This window comes from Falco biarmicus, chromosome 13 (genome assembly GCF_023638135.1).
Source record: "Falco biarmicus isolate bFalBia1 chromosome 13, bFalBia1.pri, whole genome shotgun sequence".
Classification (NCBI taxonomy): domain Eukaryota; kingdom Metazoa; phylum Chordata; class Aves; order Falconiformes; family Falconidae; genus Falco; species Falco biarmicus.
Window position 1 is genome coordinate 17,432,478 of NC_079300.1, and position 21,050 is coordinate 17,453,527.

Genomic DNA, 21,050 nt, shown 5'->3' on the forward strand with positions numbered 1-21,050 from the left:
GAACAATGCAACAATCAATGGATTGTTGTAATTCAGTATTTCAGGAAGCCAGAGAACTTGATTTCTCACATAGAAGGAAAGAAGCAAGCCTCTCTCCCTCTCTCTTAATGCCCCGAACAAATTAAACATGTAAAATACAGTTCACTTTCATCCTCGGAAAGCTACAATTATCAAAATAAAGAACTGTCGTGGTAAAGCTGTCTAATCTAAAATCAAACTTACTTCAGCTCTACATACAAAGTAAAGTTTTCATTGTCTACCATTACCTTCTTTTTTAATTCTTCTTGCTCCTTCTTGCTCAGAGTCCTTTTGGCAGCACTCATTTTGCCAATACTGAATGCTTTAAGTTTGCTTTCCATTAGAGGCTGCAAAAGGAGTAAGAAAACAAACATTAAAACTGTTTACAAAACAATTACAACAATGTTACTCTTCACCTTAGTCTAGATGAAAAACTTCCTACTTGAAGCACTTAACCTAAACAAAATATAAGGCTCTCTCTGAACTTGCCATTATCTAATGCAACCAAAAAATTCAAATCTACGGTTTTTTTTAAAAACAAATCATCCTTCATTTAATGAGAAAGCTTTTAATACACCATTCAAACACAGCTGAAATCTGAAGGGTACTTCCTGTAAGAGCTTGGAGATTTTATCACTACACAACACAGTTTCTAAACCTTTGGAAATACATGCTTTGCACTACAGTTCCTTTTTGATCACTGCAATTACTGGGGGGGGGGAGATGGGACACGACCCCAAAAAACACAAACAACAAAACCAATAGTTCTTGAAGCTTTTCTGACTGTTTTGCTCAAAAGAACACTTGCACAAGGTATAACTGACAAACAAAAGGGATGCTAAATTTCAGCTGTACTTCAAGGTTAAGTGTAATATTTTTGCACACAGAAGAAAACGCATTCTTGAGGTTTTCATCTACCAGCTAAATAAAACTAAAGATCTCACATTTAGCTCCTACATTTTAGAAAAAATAGAAAGCTCCTCTTTCTATTTCAGGTAATTTAACTCCACTCCTCCCTTCTTGAAACCCTGATGAAGGAAGAATTCCACAAAACAGTTATTTCTGGAGTGTATGAAAGGAGAATTCTTAAGATTCTACTTAGGTAGTTAACAGATGGTAAAGCATTGAGAGGAAAGACAACAGCATTAAGACCATGTTCAAAAGACATGGGCAATGTGAAGGAAAGGAGAGAAAAGATAAGAAACTTCTCTGGAAACTCCTAGCTTAAAAAAATCAGCACAAGAACAAGAAAAAAAATACTCAGAAAAGCAAAACATAAGCTATTAGCCTTTACCTTCAAAATATTTTTGATGCCCTTACACAGTGATGCTTAAAACTACCACTTCTGCAATGACAGTTCTTTACAGAAAAATCAGTTCAATTTAATTAAACATCAAGAGAAATAAGGTGAACTGTTGTATTATTAAAAAAAAATAAATCAGATGCCAACTGCAAAATCAGTTTCCTCTGAAATAATTTTCTTTGTAAAGTTTTACTTCTAGTATCAGCTTCCTATTCAGAATTCTTTACATATGAAAAAGCACTGTGAAAAACAATGGTTTGAAATATCTTCAGTTTATAATCCTTGTTTAGTATCACAAACACCTCTTAGATCTGTGCCAAGCATATGACCAAAAGAGCTCATATTTCTTTGAAAAATGTTCCCTACTTCTTCATTAAAAAAGAAACCTATATGTTACAAATTACTGCAGTGTTGTCTGCAGAGTTATCTGGTTTACATGGCACTACGTTTGTCAACGCAAAGCTGCTATGACAGGTTTATCAGGAGCTTTTAATGCATCTGTGTGTTTTTAAAGTTAATAAAATCCAATTTTCCTCTTGTCTGAAAGACAGCTTACATTTCACTATGACAAACCCTATACAACCCTTGGCAAAACAGGGGCATATTGCTATGGCACAGCAATGCAGACAAAACAAATACCACACCCCTACCCAAGGCTTATCCTGTCATCAAAAATTGATCTCTCCCAGTAATGTTACAGGATACCTGCAGCTACAAGAGTTCTGGCACTAAGATCTCTTCAGTTTAGAAAGGGTCTCAGGAAGAAAAACAAACAAAATGCCACCTTCAAAGTTGCTGGAGCAGTATTAAGTTAATAGAATTGAACTAGTTTATGGCTGCTAGTTACATTCTAGTAGGCAATTGTAACATTAACCATATGCAGCTTCACAGAATTCCTAACAGAACTATACAAAACTTGAAGGCCTTCCTCCTTTAAAAAACTGGAAAATAACACAGTGAAAAGGGTAAAGCAAATGATGGAAGCAAAGAGAAAACCACTTCTAGATGAGTAATCAAACCACTGTATGAAAGCAAACTCCCATTAAACGTAACACTGCATTGACTACAAGAAGGCACAAAGTACTGAAATCCCTGTTCCATCAACAACACAAAATACTCAGAACAGATTTAACAGTAATTTTTCAAATTGTAGCAAGTAAAGCAAATCAGTCAAAAGCACCTACTTTATGAAAAGTTTCTGCTGTCACAACTTGAATAATGTTATCTTATAAGCAATTTAACAGCTGGTAATTGACTTTTTCACATACAAAATCAATTTGAAATCTTGAGGAAAATCCAAACCACAGAATGAACTGTCTGATACTAACACTTGGTTTGGCTCCTGCTGCCTGTTTTCATTTTAGCTCAGAAATAGGTAAGCCTTCAAGCAACACACCAACCACATGACCAGGCAAAGGTCTCTTTGCCCTCCACACAGCAGGGGGAAGACTAGGTATTTATTCTTACCTTTTGCTTTAAGTATATTCTATTAGAAAGAAAAAATAAGATGAAATCAGGGCCACACTATCTTATTTTTGAGAAGCCAACTGTATACAAAAAGACGTACTATACCATAATACACAGTGGCTCCTATGATTAATCACCTTGTATGTTGAACTATTCCTCCGTATAAGAATAAACACGTAGAGTCCTTACAGCTTCGTTCTGTTCTGTTATGAATGCAATATCATGCAGCAGAACTTCCTACACTAGTGGCTGTTTGAAAGTTTCAAGAATATTTTTAGACATGAAAATCAATGGTTCATTTCAAACACCTACAGATTAGATACCCAATGCACCAGAGTCTGCCTGCAGCAAGTAGTTTTCTTTAGAGAACAGGCCTATTTTGAGTTTGTGGGACTGGTTGGATTTTTTTGTTTGGGGTTGGGTTTTATTTTGTTTTTAAATATTTTGGACTTACATGTGTATCAGCAGATCCAGTGGTGTGTACTGCATCTGGCACCCTGACCTGAAGAGAGAATGAAGTGGATGTGAGGCACAGAAAAACAAACAGACAAACAACCTTTGGTTTTTTCAGTCAGTTCTTCAAATGCAATTTTCATTTCAACTTCAATGTCCAAATACACAAGAACAAAGATGCATGTGATGTATTTTAATGATGCATCTGAACAGGGTCACAACATAAAAAAATGTCAATATAGGGCAAAAAAGGGATTAAAGATAGACTGCTCTTGCTACCATTAAAAACATTAAATTTCCACAGCTGGATTTTATAAACATGCCACTACCACCACTGCAAGGAAAAATAATTAGGTTTGTTACAACAAATCTGCAAGAGTTGTCATGAAAGGCTGTTAAAAGGTTACACAGAGTGTCTGATTGTATTTGCCTCACTACAAAATCATTTGCAGAACTGTTCTTAGTATGTCGTGCATCGATGGAAGCTGGCCACCTTAAGAACACCAAGTCCAATTTGTATGTACACATTAACATTATTACTTTAAACTGGAATTGAACTTAAACACATAAACCAGTGTATATACAAAATTTGCATAGGCTGCTTTTAAAGTAAGATTTTTAAATCAGTTTCAGTGATGGAGAACACTCCAACATATTTTTAAATTACATAATGCCCAGATTTCAGAAAACCTCACTGACATGACATCTACTATTAAGACATTGCTACCTGATGCACAATTCATAATCTAAATTGAAATTTACAACAAAATAAAACCTTTTCATTAGCTAAAATATGTTCATTAATTACAGAATATTAGCAGTTCTTATTACCAGGAATTTACAGTTTCTACCAGGAACAGTAATATATGGTGTTCCACCTCCAGTCTTCCAAAACGGACAAGCACCAAACGCTACTCTAGAAGATAATTTACTAGACCTCATTTTCATTTTGCATCATGCTTTTTCATCAACTAAGATAAAGACATTTGTCTTTGCATAAGTATATTCCCATGTTTTACAGTCAAATCAAATTAGAAAAAATGGCAGACAGCACTTCAAGAACCAGAATAAATCCACAAAGGTAAAGAGAGTCACAAAGGTACAACCCTTAAAAAAGGAGAAGCAAAAGGCTCCTAGGAATATGTTTGGAGTTTTTTCCAGAAAGAGAAAGGGGGGGGAAAAAACCCAAACAAAATAAACAGATTGTCTTACTCTCAAGGACCTCCCAAACCCACTTACCTGAAAAACTATACATTATTCACAAGGCGTAACTTTGCACAGAAGCTAATAAAAGGTTTAGTTCACATGTACCAGTAGCAGTTCATTAAACTACATGTGAAGGCAAGTATCACACAAGCATCTTCTGCTAATACTACTTCCTGCAAACTTTTCCTCTGTATTTGGTGCTGGATTTTTTCGTGATTCACAACTGCCTATCAGTAACCTTTATCCACAGAACAGTTATCCACAGTTCTACACACTGTAAAAATGCAGCTTAAGGAAATGTGTCCTTCCCCAGAGAGTTTACGGATGTATAGCATAACATCACACAGATACAATAAAGACACTGTGCAAAAGAATTTTGGAGCTTGAAAACAGCATTCTTCCTGCTGCCAGTTACCACCCTGGGGCAACCAATACATCAGTTACAATGCCACCGTTAAAAAAATAAAATAAAAAAAAGAAAGTTTCAGACCTGCAGTTAAACAGATAAATCTTAAAGGTGGGCTAATACAACGCCATCTGCCTTACTGTACTGACAGAGTCCAAGACCTAGCACGGCTTGGGGGAAGGAGGCTGTTCGGCAACAGGAAGATGAAAAGACCACTTCTCAATTCTCTACATCCGTTTCATTTATAGAAGTTTAGGAAAGTGACACTTTCTAACAGGGATGGGTGCCAAAGCTGCTTCTACAGGGAGGACAACAAACAAGGCACCACACAGTAACAAACAGTACCAATGCTCAGTACAATGACACTTAACACAATATCCTGAGGAAAAACATTAAAAAAAAAAAGTAACAAGACACTAAATCTGTTTCTCCAGCAACAGAGCAGATGAAACTCGTTGGAAAGGCTTTAGATATATGGTAGCACACAAAGATTCTGCAGACTAACAGCAGGAAAAGCAGGCCAGTGATGAAAAAAGTCTGTAAGTTGCTGAGCTAGAAGCGCAGGGGTGCTCCCCAACCCATCAACAGGGACCATGGCACTGTGGAGCAAGCCACCCTGAACATAAGCCAAGAAACAGAATTTCTAAGGTGCACTCTAAAATCTTCTAAAAGCAGTTTTAGCTTTTAGACCAACCCTATCCCACAGCAACTAGCTGCTCTGCAGAGCCACATTATTGTCCTCCTTAAACAGTTTTTATTTTTAAGGTCTTCTCTTCTCATGTATAAATTTAGTTCATCCCTTTGCTACTGCCTCTGACCATCCAAGCAACTGTACCGACAAAGCACAGGATTAAGTGATCTTGACAAAATTATGCATTGCTATCCGCCAGTTTCTAAATAGCAGTTATTAACAAAGCTAATTCTCACAGCACTGCACTTTGCATCCACCTATCACTTGGACAAAGGGTCCATTTTGTTTCCTTATGAGGTATACCAGCCGAGTTGACTCAGCAGAATCACAGTGCCTTTCTAACATTCACAGAGAGGAGCATTTCAGATGTTGCCCACCTGTGTAGAAACCTGGAACATGATTCTTTTTTCCTCTTCTCATCATGTTTTATTAGCTCAACTGAACTAACTGTTGAAACATACATACCCAAAGCTCTGTCCTGCACCTAACAATGTCTGAGATGTGAGGATAGCTCCTTCATATTCAAAACGCTGACAGAAAAAAAAAGTGCGATGAGTCCATCTTTCAGTCATTGCCAGCATAAACAATGTACAAATGTCTTCTTAATCCCAATTCACTGCCTCTACCACTCTGCACGAAACCTATTTTTTTCTTATTTTTTTTCCTAAACCATACTATTTTCCATCTGAATCACTTTTAACTGCACAGGTCCCTCAAAGAGTAGTGCCAACATAACTGAAGTAGCAATCCAGGCTGCTGAAATGGCATTCCAGTAAAATACGGCCCTGACAAACCACAGTCTTGGAGGTCAGGTTGCTCAAAGTTCCATTACTGAGTCTAGCCAAGTTTACTCGACCTTCAAAAGAAACAAAAAAACAAAAAACCTCAAAAAACCTTCAAAGGACCATACAAATAAGATTTATAACAAATTCCTATAAGAAAGCCAAAGCAGAGAGCCCTCCCTCAGATCCTGATGTTTAAATTTTATTCCAGCTTCATGACAGCTTCCAAAGAAAACAGAGAAGAGACAACTGTTCCCTCAAATCTTTCTGCCAGCAGTGCAAGTGCCCACAAGTCCAGCTCTTAATAGTTTCTCCAAATTTAACAATCTCTCAGTAAAACTGGCATGATCATATTATTTCACAAATATTTAAAATATGCTGTCTATAATAAGCAAACTTTTTTTTAAATTAATACTGATGCCATATAGTAGAACAACAAACAAAAGCACAACAGCTGCCAATAAAACCCAGGAGACAATCCTTGGCCTTCCAAATGCTGAATATTTTTACAACTGTAATGGCTACAACTTAAAACATAAATAAAAGCCCTGCTGCTGCAGAAACTAACGGCTTCATGGTAAAGTATTTATGAGAAACTCTGGTCTAAGACACTGCAGCCCTATTTCAACACCTTCCATTGACTGTGCCCCCATACTGGGCTGCTGGTCACACTGAATTAGATAACTTTTCCCGATCTAATGGACTACCTAGAAAAGACAGTTAGGGGAGGCTCAGCCAAACCAGCTTTCAGTTCATAGCAGGCCCCTCCCCCCAAAAAAAAAGATCATGCCAAATCAACTAAACATGACAATGTTCAGAAAAGTAGCTAAAGCTGGGACTGGTTTGTGTCAGCACTGATACCAAGGAAAAGCAAATGGAATCACTGCTTAAACCAAGAAGTTAAAGTCCAAGAAAAGCAAGGAGGTTTCCAGCCAGCTTGTCTTTTTTATTCTCCCTTTCTCTATCAAACTTCTAAAAAAAACAAATGCTTGCAAACACCTGCAAATTATTTTATAGCTAATCTATTTACTCTTTAAATTTACTGGCATAGTGCATATTTATATTATTCACTATTTAATTAGACATCACTTGCAGACTCAAAAGTAAATGGAAAACAGTTCTCTCCAAAGTACTTGCAAGGAATGCTATTCCTTTACAACCTTAAACTCAGACGAACAGGAACTGCCAACATTTAACTTTCTACTGCTAGAGGGGAAATAAGGAAGAGAGCTCCTTTAGGCTTCCATTAACAGGAACACACGCCTCTCCTGCCTCTGGACACCAGCTGACCAACAACAGGGAAAGTTAAGATCATGAGCTTCACCATTCTGCAAATGCTACATACAACTATAATTCACCACACGTACAGATTTATGTTGCCACTCTTCATACACTTCAACCTACCAAGGAAAGCTGCCCATTCACAAGCAAGTAGTTACTGTCCTTCAACATTTAATGAACACATAACTTACTCAAAAGCCTGAGAAAAGCATTTAAAATTAAGGAATGTTGTTAAAACATTTTTTTAGAATGACAAAGGGAAACCCACAGCTTGGTCCAAGTAGATAATCTCTTCTGCCACATGGTACCCAATTTATACAGCATTATATGTAAAGAGCAGCAGACATGCAATATAGTCACTACTTTCAGAAGATACAATACAAAAATAGAAGAGTCATTGAGCAACTAAGATTTCATTACATCAAGATAATAACTGAACATAAACAGTATCTGCCATTTCAGAACCATACCCTACACTGATCTCCTGTGCAGTCTCTACTTTCTCTCCCTTAATTTTGTCACTCTTTACTGTTTAGACTTCTGGAAGCCTCAAGCACGTATCTTGCTATCCTAATCTCAAAGTGACAAAGGAATAGATGATGCTTTTGCAACACATTTCACATTGGAGCCTCTCCAACTTATTTAGAAGCTGACAGAACCATAAAAAGCAGCTACCACCACAGCGACACAAGCAAGGGGTGCTCCTAGACCCAGACTGTCTCCAGCGATGGTTTTCAAACAGTGAATCGAACAGGCAATGCCTAGCTGAAGTAAGCTTGATTTTACACTATAAAACAAAGTTAACTGGCTAGACCTTCAAAATCAGTACTTGGACACTAAGACTGAAGAACAGACACCACCCATTCTGAAGGGGAGAAACCGTATCTTACTCTAAGTGTTAAAGCCTTCAACCACTATGCCACAGCTTTTCACAGAACACAGAAAACAAAATGTCGCTGTGTCTTCCCCAGGAGGTAGGCTAGAAGCCAGCAACGGCACATCTTGGAACTGTCTGAAACATATCCTATGGAGTCTATGAGACATATTTGTTTTGCAAGTACAATTACTCTTGTAACTTGCAAACACAATGCACCAAAAGAAATTGAGTCTAAAACTTCAACATTTAATTATTTAATTTTTTAGATGTATTTAAAAAAATAAAAATGTTTGACAAATAATTACTTTAAGAAATTGAGCAAAATGGTTATTTGCTTAGATTGTTAAATCATAAACATTTTCATGCAGGCTGAACTAAACCCACAAATTTTTATCCTTGCATGAATAAATTAATTACAAAAATTAGAATATTACTAATTTCAGTACCATTGTGTCATATTTCTTTCTGCAAACATCTGGAAAGCATTTCTATGGATATACATATTGCAAACATTCATGAAATCACACACACACACACACAAAAAGACACCACATACACCCCACTCCCCCAAAGAAAGCTGAAGTTAACAGAAATAAATCCCAAGAGCTAAGCGTATCATCGTTTTAATCTTTTTCCACCAAAACCATTCTCATGGATCCAGGTACATACTATCACTATTTTCTCTGGCACATAAAATAATAGCAACAATACAAAACAAGAAAGATCTAAAATATAAAGCACAGGGAAAAGACTACTGGAAACACAGCATATACATCTAGAGTAAGAGGAAACTGAGGGGCAAGGGAAAACTGCATGAAGATGGCAGGATAAAGGACTTCAGCAACAGGCCTCGACAGATGAATGAACGTTTGATTTTACATTCTCTAGTAGCCCCACTGACTTCAATGGGATGGATGACTTACTAAGGAGAGTTAAGTGTCTGCACATAGCTCTGCAGAACTAAGATCTAGGACTGAAAAGAATTCTTATAAATGAAGTATTACTGTATATTAAAAAAAACAATATTATCAGTACAGAAATAGTAAATGACAAACCAAAAAAAGTCTATGATGCAACTGTGAAAAGAAAGGGATCACATCTGGGTTGGTTTTGTGTACCATGTTATCAGTTGCAGTAATCAATATTTAAATTATTATTCTGTATCTAATTATACTTGAAATCCCAGGACGTCTTATTCCCTGGAAGCCATTCTCCATAAATTAAGACCTACTTTAAGTAGTAAGGTTTTCTGTCCAGCTCTTACTTGCAGTTCCAAGCCAAAGGCAAGATCCAGTGAAACGTTTCCTGGCAATATTTGGAATAGATCATAAAAGGGAAACTAAAATAAAACTCTCCTACTCTAATAACACCAACTGGGTAAACATGCAAAGGCTCTTGGTAACTACATTCCAGCTAGTTTCCTAGCAGCTAAAAAAAAAACCAAAAAAAAAAAAACCACCCAAACCAAAAAAACTCTGTTTTAGCTGAATACAAAAACGGGTAAAAACTATTAATCTATGTAGCACTGGCAATTCCTGAGACAAAATACGGCTTCTCCCTTGACCGATTTACACACTCACCCCTAAACAACCCCTCCACCCCACCCCCCCCAAAAAAAACAAAACCCCACACCAAAAACCAGAAGATTTATATACTTCTGTCCTAAAACCTGCAACAAGGTGAGTGAAAGCGAGTGTCGCTAATCGCCGATTCTCATACCATTAGCTGCCAGATCGTCCCTCAAAACGGCTCACCCTCACCTCCCCTGGCAGGAGAGGCGCTCAGGGAGCAGGCGGCTCTGTGCTGCTCCTGCCCGCAGCCAGCCAGGCGCTGGCTCCAGCGCACTGCTCTGGACAAGTTTGCCGGAACTCCGCACTACCTTGGACTTGTGGTCTGCAAATCCAACAGACCGAAATTACAGGAAGTAGAGAAGGCACAATCAAAAGAGCAGGGAACGCCACGGTGATCTTGTGAAATTTGTAATTTCACTGGTAAATCGAAAGAACACACTTGCATCTCAAATGGTCGCTTTCCGTCACATTCGCAAGTTGGACACTAAGCCCACGTGAGCTTCGGCCCATGGTGGGATCAGGTCTCCCACCACGACCGAAATTAAACACGTACACGGCCAGGGGTAAGACCCGACCATTAACCAGCTGTCCGCACCCGAAAGCGGGGATACGCCGGTCAGAGGAGGCCGCCCCGCGCCCGCGGTTACAGCGCGCTCCGCCGGGCCCCGCGCCAACCTCCCCGCACTCCTCCGCCGGGGGAACGGGGACGCGAGGAGGCCGCTGCTGCCAGCCTGCGGTGGAAACGTGCCCACGGTGGTCCTGGGGAGCGGGGATGCCCCGCGAGAGGCCCGGGCCCGCCGCACCGCCCCCTTCCCGCCTCCCCACCCCCTCCCGGGGCCCGCAGTCACCCCGGGCACAGAGCAGGGACGGAGCAGGCCGCGCCGCCCGCGCCTCGTCGCACCGCCACTCCCGGGCACCGCTGCCGCGCCAGCGAGCGGCGGCCATGCCCTCAGGCGGCGGAACGGGCCGGCGGGCCGCGGGCCGCCCCGCGGAACGGCCTCACCTTCCCACTGGCTTTCTGCGAGCCGCTGGGCGCCTTGTCCGCCATCTTGCCTCTCCCCTCGCTCAGCCCTGGCGGTGAGGAAGCGAGCGTCGATCCCACCGAGCCCGCGAGCGGAGGGCGGGAAGTTGATGGCCGAGCCGCCGATGGGGCGGCCTCCGCCGGGGCGGGGCGCCTCCCGTCCCCGCGCGATGTGCGGTGTGCGGTTGGTGTGCGGCCCTTCGTCCCCGGCGGAGTGCGTGTCTGTGCGGAGCCTCTTGCTCTCACACGAGCAAAGGAAAACCCGCGCGGGGTCGCTAGGCCACCCAAATCTGCCTAGCTACCAGCTGCGGTGAGGCAGGCGGGGGCAGGCAGCCCGCGGCGGGAGGCCGCGCTCGCCCGACATCCCGCGGTGCCGGGGCAGAGCGCAGGCATGGGCCGGGCACCGGCGTGGCGCGCTGGGGGGCACCGGCAGCTCTCCGGCCCGTGCGAGGACAGGCGGACCCGCGGGAGGAACCCTGACGCCAGGAGCCGGCGCTCGGCCGCGAAGCCCCGACCCGCCCGGCCGGAGCGCCGCGGACCGGGCGGGCGTCGGCTCACACGGCGCTGTAGAATCACACGGGGCCTTTTTGAATTACCGGATCTTTTCCTACAGTTTGCCGGTGCCAGCTGGGAACAACTCGGGCCGGCCACTAATTAGCCTCTTCATGCAGGCAGAGGTGGAATAAGTAGGGCAGCAACAGGACTGCTGAAGGGCGCAGGGAAGGCCCATGGGGTCCCCGGGTGCCCTGCGATGTGGAAGTGCCCGGAGCGCTCCTGGTGCACCCCGAGGGCCCAACCTGTGCTCGAGGCGGGAAGGCCTCAGCCGGGGTGAGGCTGGGCAGGACGGGCAGTGAGCTGGGCAGCTGCAGCACCCTGTGCTTTGGCTACTGCTCAGCTCTCCTCATCCGCTGATCCACGGCCCTGGACACCCAGTGGCGCGTGGTCACACAGTTTGGAGGCAGAGCTCGCCCCTGAACATCTAGCAAAGCGAAATAGGGAGAATGCTGTGTTGAAGAACATCAAAATATTACATCAGATCAAGAAAAGCCTAGGAATAAACAGTGGAAAGGATAGCGCAACAAATCCTCCATTATTGGGTTGACAGCCCACCACCGCTGCAACTTTATTCAGCGTAGCTTAACTAGAGATTATAGCAAGAGGTCACGTAACTTCTGTCATGAGACTTGCGTTCTCCTGCTTTTGTAGATTTTCAGCATCACGTGGGAGATGCTGGGGCTGAGATAATGCTTAAAGAAAAGACAGTAGATACGGAGAAATGAATGAAGGCTTTAAATCCACCAACTCCCTCCACCTACTGCTCTGTGAGCAACGGGAGGGAGCAGGGCCTACGCTAATAACCACATTTGTCAGCGGGGGATGAAGTGGGAGCTTCCAGATGAGGCAAAAGGGGAGCGTGAGGGCATGGGCAACTGCAGGGGACTGGAAGTTTAGAGGAGGGCAAAACCCTTGGGAAACCTCGCCTGCTGCAGGTGTGCACGCAGCTGCCTGAGGGGACGGCCTGGCCAGAGCGTGTTGCTCTGCCAGTGCCAGTCTCTAGGGTGAAGGTTCAGCAGCGAGTCTTCACTGCGACTGCCAGAGCGCAGGCGACGCTGGCCATCGCATAGATCCCGACAGGCCCGATGCGTCGGCTAGTGAGTGGTGGGAACACCACAGCAATATGAAAGCGAACGCTCACTCGGGAGCTGAGGGAGAAGTGCTCCCTCAACACCAGGAAAAAAAGCGGGTCAATACGCAAGGCCAGCAGCGCAGATGAAAGGGAAAACTACCAGCGCTTCTTGCTCCTCCTGTGAGGAGCGCTCTGCAGGGATGGCGGGGAGCTGAGGGGAGCCGGGGCAGCTGAGGGGAGCTGGGGCATACCAAGGGGAGCTGGGGGCAGCCACGGGGAGCTGGGGGGTGCCGAGGGGAGCTGGGGGGAGCTGGGGGCAGCCACGGGGAGCTGGGGGGTGCCGAGGGGAGCTGGGGGGAGCTGGGGGCAGCCACGGGGAGCTGGGGGGTGCCGAGGGGAGCTGAGGGCAGCCATGGGGAGCTGGGGCGTACCGAGGGGAGCTGGGGGGTGCTGGGGGCAGCCACGGGGAGCTGGGGGGTGCCGAGGGGAGCTGGGGGGTGCTGAGGGGAGCTGAGGGCAGCCATGGGGAGCTGGGGCGTACCGAGGGGAGCTGGGGGGAGCTGGGGGCAGCCACGGGGAGCTGGGGGGTGCCAAGGGGAGCTGAGGGCAGCCTTGGGGAGCTGAAGGGAGCTGAGGGGAGTTGGGAGAAGCCGGGGGGAGCTGGAGGAAGCTGAGGGGAGCTGAAGGGTGCCGAGAGCAGACATGGGGAGCTGAAGGGAGCCAAGGGGAGCTGGGAGAAGCCGAGAGGAGGCAAGGGGAACTGGGGGAAGCCGAGGGGAGCTGAAGGGAGCTGGGGGCAGCTGAGGAGAACTAGGGGGCAGCTGAAGGGTGCCAAGGGGAGCTGGGGACAGCTGCGGGGAGCCGGAGGGTGCTGAGGGGAGCTGGGGGAAGCTGCAGGGAGCTCGGGGCAGCTGAAGGGTGCCGAGGGGAGCTGAAGGAAGCTGGGGGGAGCTGAGGGCAGCCGAGGGGAGCTGGGGGCAGCCGAGGGGAGCCGGGGGGAGTCATGGGCAGCCACAGGGAGCTGGGGGCAGCTGGAGGAAGCCACGGGGTGCTGGGGGGAGCCACGGGGAGCTGAAGGGTGTCCAAGGCAGCCGAGGGGTGCCAAGCGGAGCTGGGGGCAGCCAAGGGGAGCCATAGGGTGCTGAGGGGAGCCAAGGGGAGCTGGAGGGAGCCACGGGGAGCTGGGGGGCGCTGGGAGGAGCCGCGGAGTGCCGCAGGGAGCTGGGGGGAGCCGAGGGGAGCGGGGGGCAGACGCGGGGAGCTGAAGGAAGCCGAGGGGAGCCGCGGGGTGCTAAGGGAAGCCGGAGGCTGCCGAAGGGAGCTGGGGGAAGCTGAAGGGTGCCGAGGGGTGCTGGGGAGAGCCTAGGGAAAACGAGAGGAGCGGGGGGCAGCTGGGGAGGAGCCGCGGGGAGCCGGCGAGAGCCGAGGAGAGGCTGGGGGTGCCGAGGGCAGCCGGCCGGGGCCGCCCGCCGCGCTGTGCGCACGCTCCGGCAGGGGGCAGGGCCCGCCCGCCCCGCCCGGGTAAGGTGCTCGGCTACCCGGTTCCTACAGCCTCAGTCACAGGAAAGCCAGCAAAATAAAACGGGTTAATAATAATCGTTCTGCAGATGCAAATTGCTTCACGCTGCAACCAAATAAGCAGTTGACCAGATAGTGCCGCTGCAGCTAAGAAACAAGTGAGGCGGGCAGAGAAGGCCGTGCGGCAGAAACCGGGACATGTTTCTCCTGGTGCTGCAGGCCTCCCTCACCACCTGCAAAACAACACGCAAAACATTTCTGGTCATGGATTAGCAGCTAAGAATCAAGAGATACCAGGTGTTCATTGAGCTCCCTTCAGCAATAGGCATTTACAACAAGCCTTTGCCATCCGTGCAGCCATCGCTGCAGCCACGTGCCCAGGGCCTCGCCTCTGGCTCGGGAGGACGGTGCTCATGTCTGCAGGGTACCCCAGGGCTCTGCACAGGCTTGAAGTGGGATCACTGCGGGCTTGGAGGGAAGGAGGTAGAAATGAAACTCACCCCTTGGTAGCAGGATTTGGGGACAGTTCCATCAGTCTTTTGGGGATTTTTTGAGCTCCAGATTTGCCTGTAGAGGAGCCCTTCCACAGGAAGGAATGGTGTTGGCCAAGGAGCTTTGGAGATGGATTAGGCGGGATGTTACAGCTTCAGAATCCAAGTTGTCTTTCTCTTTCCCTGACTTTCTCAGTTTTCTTGAGAACCACTTCACCACCTTGCAGAGGCACCGAATTAGTGTCACCCATGACCTGCTTTGGGATTTTTTTAACATGGTAGTGGAAACAAGTGCAGGAATGAGTTGGAAGCAGGCCAGCTGGGGAACTTGCACCTGATAGAAGGGGCACTTAGGGCCGCAGAGGGAGGCACTAGGTGCTGCTTCGATCTCCTGGGACTGCATTAATAAACATGGCACAAAAGAAACACTGACACTTCTAGATAAAAAACAAACATCTAGCTGGAAAGAGGAACGCGCCCTTGGATGCTATAGTTTTGGAGCCACTGAGGTTTAGAAAATTTGTGCTCTATTTGGCCTCAATCCCTTTATTTAATCCACCTCATTAATCCTTTTTAATTATCCACCTCATTGTTTAAATCCTCTGCTTACTGCTCAGCCTCTATGCTCTTTTTTAATTAATAAACTGCACCAAATTAAGAGCATCACGATCGAGAGCACGCTGTGAAAAAACAGGAAAGATATACTTAGAGTTTCAAAGGTCGTCTCTAAAGATAATTTTTCAGAATGAACCGTACTCCAGAATCTGTGCTATTTATAACACATTGCAATAATACAGTAGCACTTGTGTACAGTTAGTGAATTACAACACATGTCAGTGTCTTGGGCTTAATGGGGAAGGGAGGGAGGAGAGAGGGATGGAAAGGAAGCAGCGAGGTGCAGAAATCTATGGAGAATTAATGCTGGAAAGGATAGGCTAATAATAATATTAAAAAGGAAATATTCGACATTTTTCATTATAACGTAGTAGGCCTGGTTGCACGCAGACCTGGGAGTCATTTATTAACTGTTGTTACAGTGACAGATAGCATTAGGCAATATACTAGGGAAAATCATGAATTATCATAAATAATTAACAATAAGCTACATTAAGTAAACCACATGCTGTAGTGCATTACCCTTGTCCTTCTGGCTGGTTTTTTCCCCCACTTTCAGAGGAGTTCTCTCCCTTGCTTTCACCCCAGGCCAGGGCACAGCTGAACTGCTGCAGTCTTTTTGCAAAGGTGGGTGTGAGGGGAGGGGAGAGGAAGGATTTAAAGTGTTGTGGAAGTTCTCTTCCCTGTAGCAAAGGAAGCATGCTTTGAGAGCGCAAGGCGGGCAGATCAGGAATAGAAAGACGTGTGGCTGCTGAGCGTACAGGTTTCTGACTCTGGGAGTCATTTCATGCCCTCAGTAGTGGCTCACAGATCCCTAAAGCCACAGGCTCTGTGTGCTGTTCCCCATTGCTTAGGATGAAATCTTCCAGCTTCTTTTCCCTTATTCTACCCCCATCTCCTCCCACCCCTGAGACTGAAAACTGCTAAGCAAGGATTCTCAAAATAGGTAGATGCACGCTCCCCTGTGTTCTGCTGGGTTGCTAGGAAGCTGTGGGAGTGCAGTGCAGGAGAGCAGGGCAGAGGCGAGGTGAGAGGCTGGCAGCACACACAGCTGGAGCACAGGTAGCCTGGGCTGAATTGAGGGACCCCCATAATAACAAAAAAAGAGCCAGAAAGGGTGGCTGGAGGGCAATGTGGCTTCGAGGTTCCCAGCTGCCTGGACTTGTTGCTACTGCCCTGTCTGCTCTCTGACTCCTGGCTGGAGCCATCTCTTTGTTGTTCCACCATTGGTGCTGGTGCCCTACCTTCTCTCAACTGCAGGTCCTGCTCTAGTCCTGCCGTTCAGCAGCTGCTTTCTCTTCTAGGACCCTGCAGCTTTCCTGGGACATGTGTCTTATCAGGGAACTTGCGTTTCTCCCCCTGGGACTCCTCATGCGCTGAGGCCCATTATACAGACCAGTCACAGGGGCAACATCTGACTTGTGCTGTCTAGCTGAGAAAGGTCAGTAATTTGTGGTGTATTTCCCAGGCATTAGTGCGAGTATCAAATGAAGGCTTAATTTCAAAAGTTCTCCTGCAGCTTCTTGTCTGAGAGAATTAGCCTGCGTGGCTAGAATGCAGATGTGCAAATTTATCAGCTGTTCAAAAGCATGGAAGTTCAAGATGAGTGCAATGCCAATCTTTCCTTTGTCCATACCAAGAGTCCCTGCTTCCAGCTAACAGCAAGTAGCAATTTGCACTCTGGAACAAACACTCTCGCTTAGCACATAAAACCAGAACAATTTCTTAGCCATGCATTTTGTAAGTGGGGGTTCAGTCCTGCAACCCTTGCAAAGGACAAGTTTTACTTTGCTCTTGCTGTAAAGCCCCTGGTGGGTGACACGGTGGTGGATTCTGACCATGGAAGACATGTATGAAATATGCATACACCCAGTATGCTATTCTTCATCACAGTGAAACTATTTTCACTGCAATACTTAAGTTCAGATTTGCTGCTGTACAGAAAAACACAAGTTCTACCCCTAATCTTTCAAAAACAAGAACTTAAAGAAGACAACAACCAAACATTCAGAGAAATGTTCTTAAAATGTGAAGTGTTTTCTCCCAGTTTGCTATGTTTAGAGTCTTTTAAGATTATTTCAGATTGCTTTTATTGCTGGTTTTTAAAGCATGAAGAGAGCACAAACCTGAAAATATTCAACTTGAAGGTAAAGAGGGCAGAAAATCAGAAGCTAGCTCCTGGTGAAAGAGAGGTTAAAATGAACATTGCTATCCAACCATGATGTTGTCAGTTATTGTTATTCCCTTTACCATATCTAGCTTTTCTCACTTCCAAGTGAGGCTTTAAAATACAAGTATCACTTTCAATTTTCTTTATCTATTAAGGAATTATATTTATAAAGTATAATTATCCCTACTCAAGAAGGATAAAATGATGCCAGGATTCCTGTTTATCCAATCTGAAAAAGATAGTGGGGTAGGATCTCTAAAGGCAAGTTAATGTCTTCAGTATTAGATCAAAGCACTGTGCCTACTCAATTATTACAAAACATGGTAATCTCTGCAGTAGAATGTTACCTACAAAGACATTGTTTTCACAAAATTGATGCACACTTGGGAAAGGATTAAAAACAAAAATCACATAGAACAAAAAGAACCATGTTTGTATGTCTGTGTATCTCTTAAGATGTTCTCCCACAGAAACTGCAAGTGTGAGCTACATTAAACAGATGAGGCCAAAGCCTCTCTTTCTTTAACACCTACTCGTTTTTTAAATAAAAAGCCAAATTCTACCCTCACTCATGTGAGGTCAGTGGGGTTCCGTAGATGTCAGAACAGAATCAGATTTACTAAACAGATTTTAGTGAGCAAGGATAGAAATCCAGAGCAAACAGAGAAGTTAAATGTTTTCACTCAGACAAAACTTCTGATTAAGAAAGAAATCAGTGAAATCTGTCTTGAAGGTGAAAATATAGAAAGTAAAAAGAAATGGGAGAGTCAGAGTTGTATGGTAAAGGATTATGTCAAGCAAGAGCTCCTAAGATTGATGTTTGCCGGTGTGAGTGGGTTGAATTGGGTGAGGCTGAGGGTATTATCTTCAAAAGCATCTTAAATCTTCCAGACACCACCATTGCTTGTTCACCAGAGGACTTGTTCACCAGTGGTAGATTTAAGTTAATGTCTTTACTCACTCAGAAAGGCAATGGATCATAGAGGGTAGATTTAGATCAGATATTAGGAAGAAATTCTTTCCTGTGAGGGTGGTGAGGCACTGGCACAGGTTGCCCAGAGCAGCTGTGGGTGCCCCATCCCTGGCAGTGCCCAAGGCCAGGCTGGACGGGGCTTTGAGCAGCCTGGTCTAGTGGACGGTGCCCCTGCCCATGGCAGGGGGTTGGAACTAGATGATCTTTAAGGTCCCTTCCAATCCAAACCATACCATTCTATGATTCTAATAAGAGGGGTAAGTACAGCTTCTTCCCTAGTGTGCTGAGTATATTAGAGTGTAAAAGATGAAATTGGCTTGCTCTTTTTTTTTTTCTTAACCAAAAGGCATAATTTCATTGGGGAGGGGTGAAGTAATTCAGAATACCTTAATAGGGCTTTTGATATTTCAGGCAAAATGATACCTTGTGAAAGGACTTCAACAACCAATAAAACACAAGTATAACAGAAACAAACTCACATTTGGTGTTTCAGCACATCTTTTTCTTTGAGTCTTCAGCCAGCACTCATTAACATTATCTTCCATTACTTACCTCATTAGGCAGTGTCTTCATCAGTGTTTTAAGAGCCTTCCCAAAGGTTATTTGGAGAGAAAGCCTGCAGAAAATTTTACACATGCTGGAAGAAACCCTGGTATATGCTGACCATGCCCGTCTAAATATAGACTCTGGTTAGAGAAATGCAGAGGCCTCTTCACGCACTACATTACGTGGACTCCTCTCTGTGACCTCCAAATGCCCTGATTTTCCCTGGCCTACCACATAATAGTCATGTAATACTATGTCATGTAATACTCGATGAACTACATATGAATAAGAGGCTATTTTGAGGTTGTAAGTGCTTTAAACTGTAAGGTTCCCAGTACGCTACTCCACAGCTGGCTTGGGGGCAGAATAATTAACCCAATGTAAGATGTATGCAGTTGCCTTTAGGAAAGCCCAATCTATCCTCAGAGACCATTCTCCCCTGTAAGGAGGCAGCCTTGGAAAAAAGCAGAAGAACCAGATCATTAGTAACGAGTTTCATTAATGTGGCCTCTCAAGCTACATTGCTGTCGCCTGGCAATGATGTGAACTGTGATCTTTAGAAGCTCAGAGATCTCCCTGGCACTTTCTGGCCAGGTGTGGAGACCCAGGTTATGTGTGTGAGATCAGCAGAGCACTTGGGACAAGTGAAAGCTGAGTCCCCACACAGAGGCAAAGAAAAGAAGATGTGTATTTATTTTACGCTGCTAGTATTTATCTGTAGGACAGTGTTAACAGGTAAACCCACCAGGGACAAAGCAAACAAAAGTAGATAGCTACCATGGGCCTGTGCTTCCTCCAGAGGAGCGGGTATGTGCAAGTCTCTCAAGTGATTCTCAGCTTTGCAGTAAGCCCCCATCCCCTGAAATGTTAAGACATCTTAAAATACTACAAGAAGTCATCAGTAGTAGGGAGAAATTTCCAGACATTTATCTTCTCTGCACTGTTAGCGGTGATCTCCACCAATACTCAGACAGGGCCACCAAAACTGTGTCAGTCTTGAACCTCAAGTAGATCCCACCTGCTCCTCCCAGCCAGGGCTGTCCCCCATAAAAACACAGTGGGTATCTCTCCCAGGAAGCCAGGTGATACCCTGGTACTCCCTGAGGCAAGAGGGCTGAATGCCTCCCACATCCCTGAAAGTCTGGAGGTTGGCAGGAAAGCCAGAACGTGTCAAACGAGCCCTGCTGCCACTGCAAGGCCAACAGTTCCCAATCAGCGGTGGATGCTGTTGTTCTTTAGACACCATCTGTTGCAACAGCTGCTGGTGGCTTTCCAACAGGCTCTTCAGTGCAGGTCTAAAACCAGATTGCTCCCAGCCAGCCACCTCTCCTTATCTAACCTTGGTGAGGGAGGCTGAAGATCACGGTCACTTTGGTCCTCTTCCTTAGGGCCTGCAATGGCACTCACCACTGTCAATGAAAGTATCACTTACGGACTGGGATAAACGATCCCCAGAGCGCTGCTGGGAGTGCCTGCCTGTGTGGTGTGGTGGTGTGGTGTGTGGTGGGAGCAGGGCAGGGAAGGAGGTATCTTCTAGCTTACAGCCCCCTCACCACCGGGCACGTATATGGTAATGCAGCAAACGGCCCAGCATCTGGCCTGTCTCTTCTTCAGGGTGGTCTCTCTGGTGCAGAGGGAGCCTGTCCACGAGAAGCCCGACCTCCACCCAAGGCTGAGCCTTTTCCCTCCCTAACCCCCGCGCTGCAGAGCCCACTGAGCGGGCCCTGCTGGCTCCGGGTGCAGCTGAGGCTCGCTGCAGGCAGAGCCCTCTCTGTCACTCCTCCAGGAGTGTCCGGCTGGTGTGTCCCTGCACGCCACCAGGCGCCCCCTCTAACATGCATTAGCATCAGAGCACATCAGGCCCGCTACCTAAAAATATCATAGAATGGAGCTGTTTAGGTTGGAAAAGACCTTTAGGATCATCAGTAAGTCTCTTTCAGTTGAATTATTTTGTTTAAGTTGAAAGTTTTACTCCTCCCCTTGGCTTTTCAGCACTGTTCAGTCGTGTTTATTTTCCCAGCAGGACCCCTGTGT

The 21,050-nt window shown here is 45.6% G+C and overlaps 1 protein-coding gene across 6 annotated transcripts in view; it reads right to left on the reverse strand.

Moving 5' to 3' along the window:
- The window catches only part of U2SURP (U2 snRNP associated SURP domain containing), a 46,153-nt gene extending 34,891 nt beyond the window's left edge, over positions 1-11,262 (reverse strand). For 3 of the 6 annotated variants that reach the window (XM_056358081.1, XM_056358080.1, XM_056358077.1), the window contains exons 1-3: positions 11,059-11,262; positions 3,243-3,290; positions 267-365 (exon numbers count right to left, since the gene is read on the reverse strand). In XM_056358081.1, coding sequence (XP_056214056.1) covers positions 267-365; positions 3,243-3,290; positions 11,059-11,103 — 192 coding nt within the window. In that variant the 5' untranslated portion in view covers positions 11,104-11,262. The remainder of the gene's footprint in view (positions 1-266; positions 366-3,242; positions 3,291-11,058) is intronic. The other 3 variants (XM_056358082.1, XM_056358078.1, XM_056358079.1) reach the window with 3 other exon arrangements.
- Between the last annotated feature and the right edge of the window lie 9,788 nt (positions 11,263-21,050).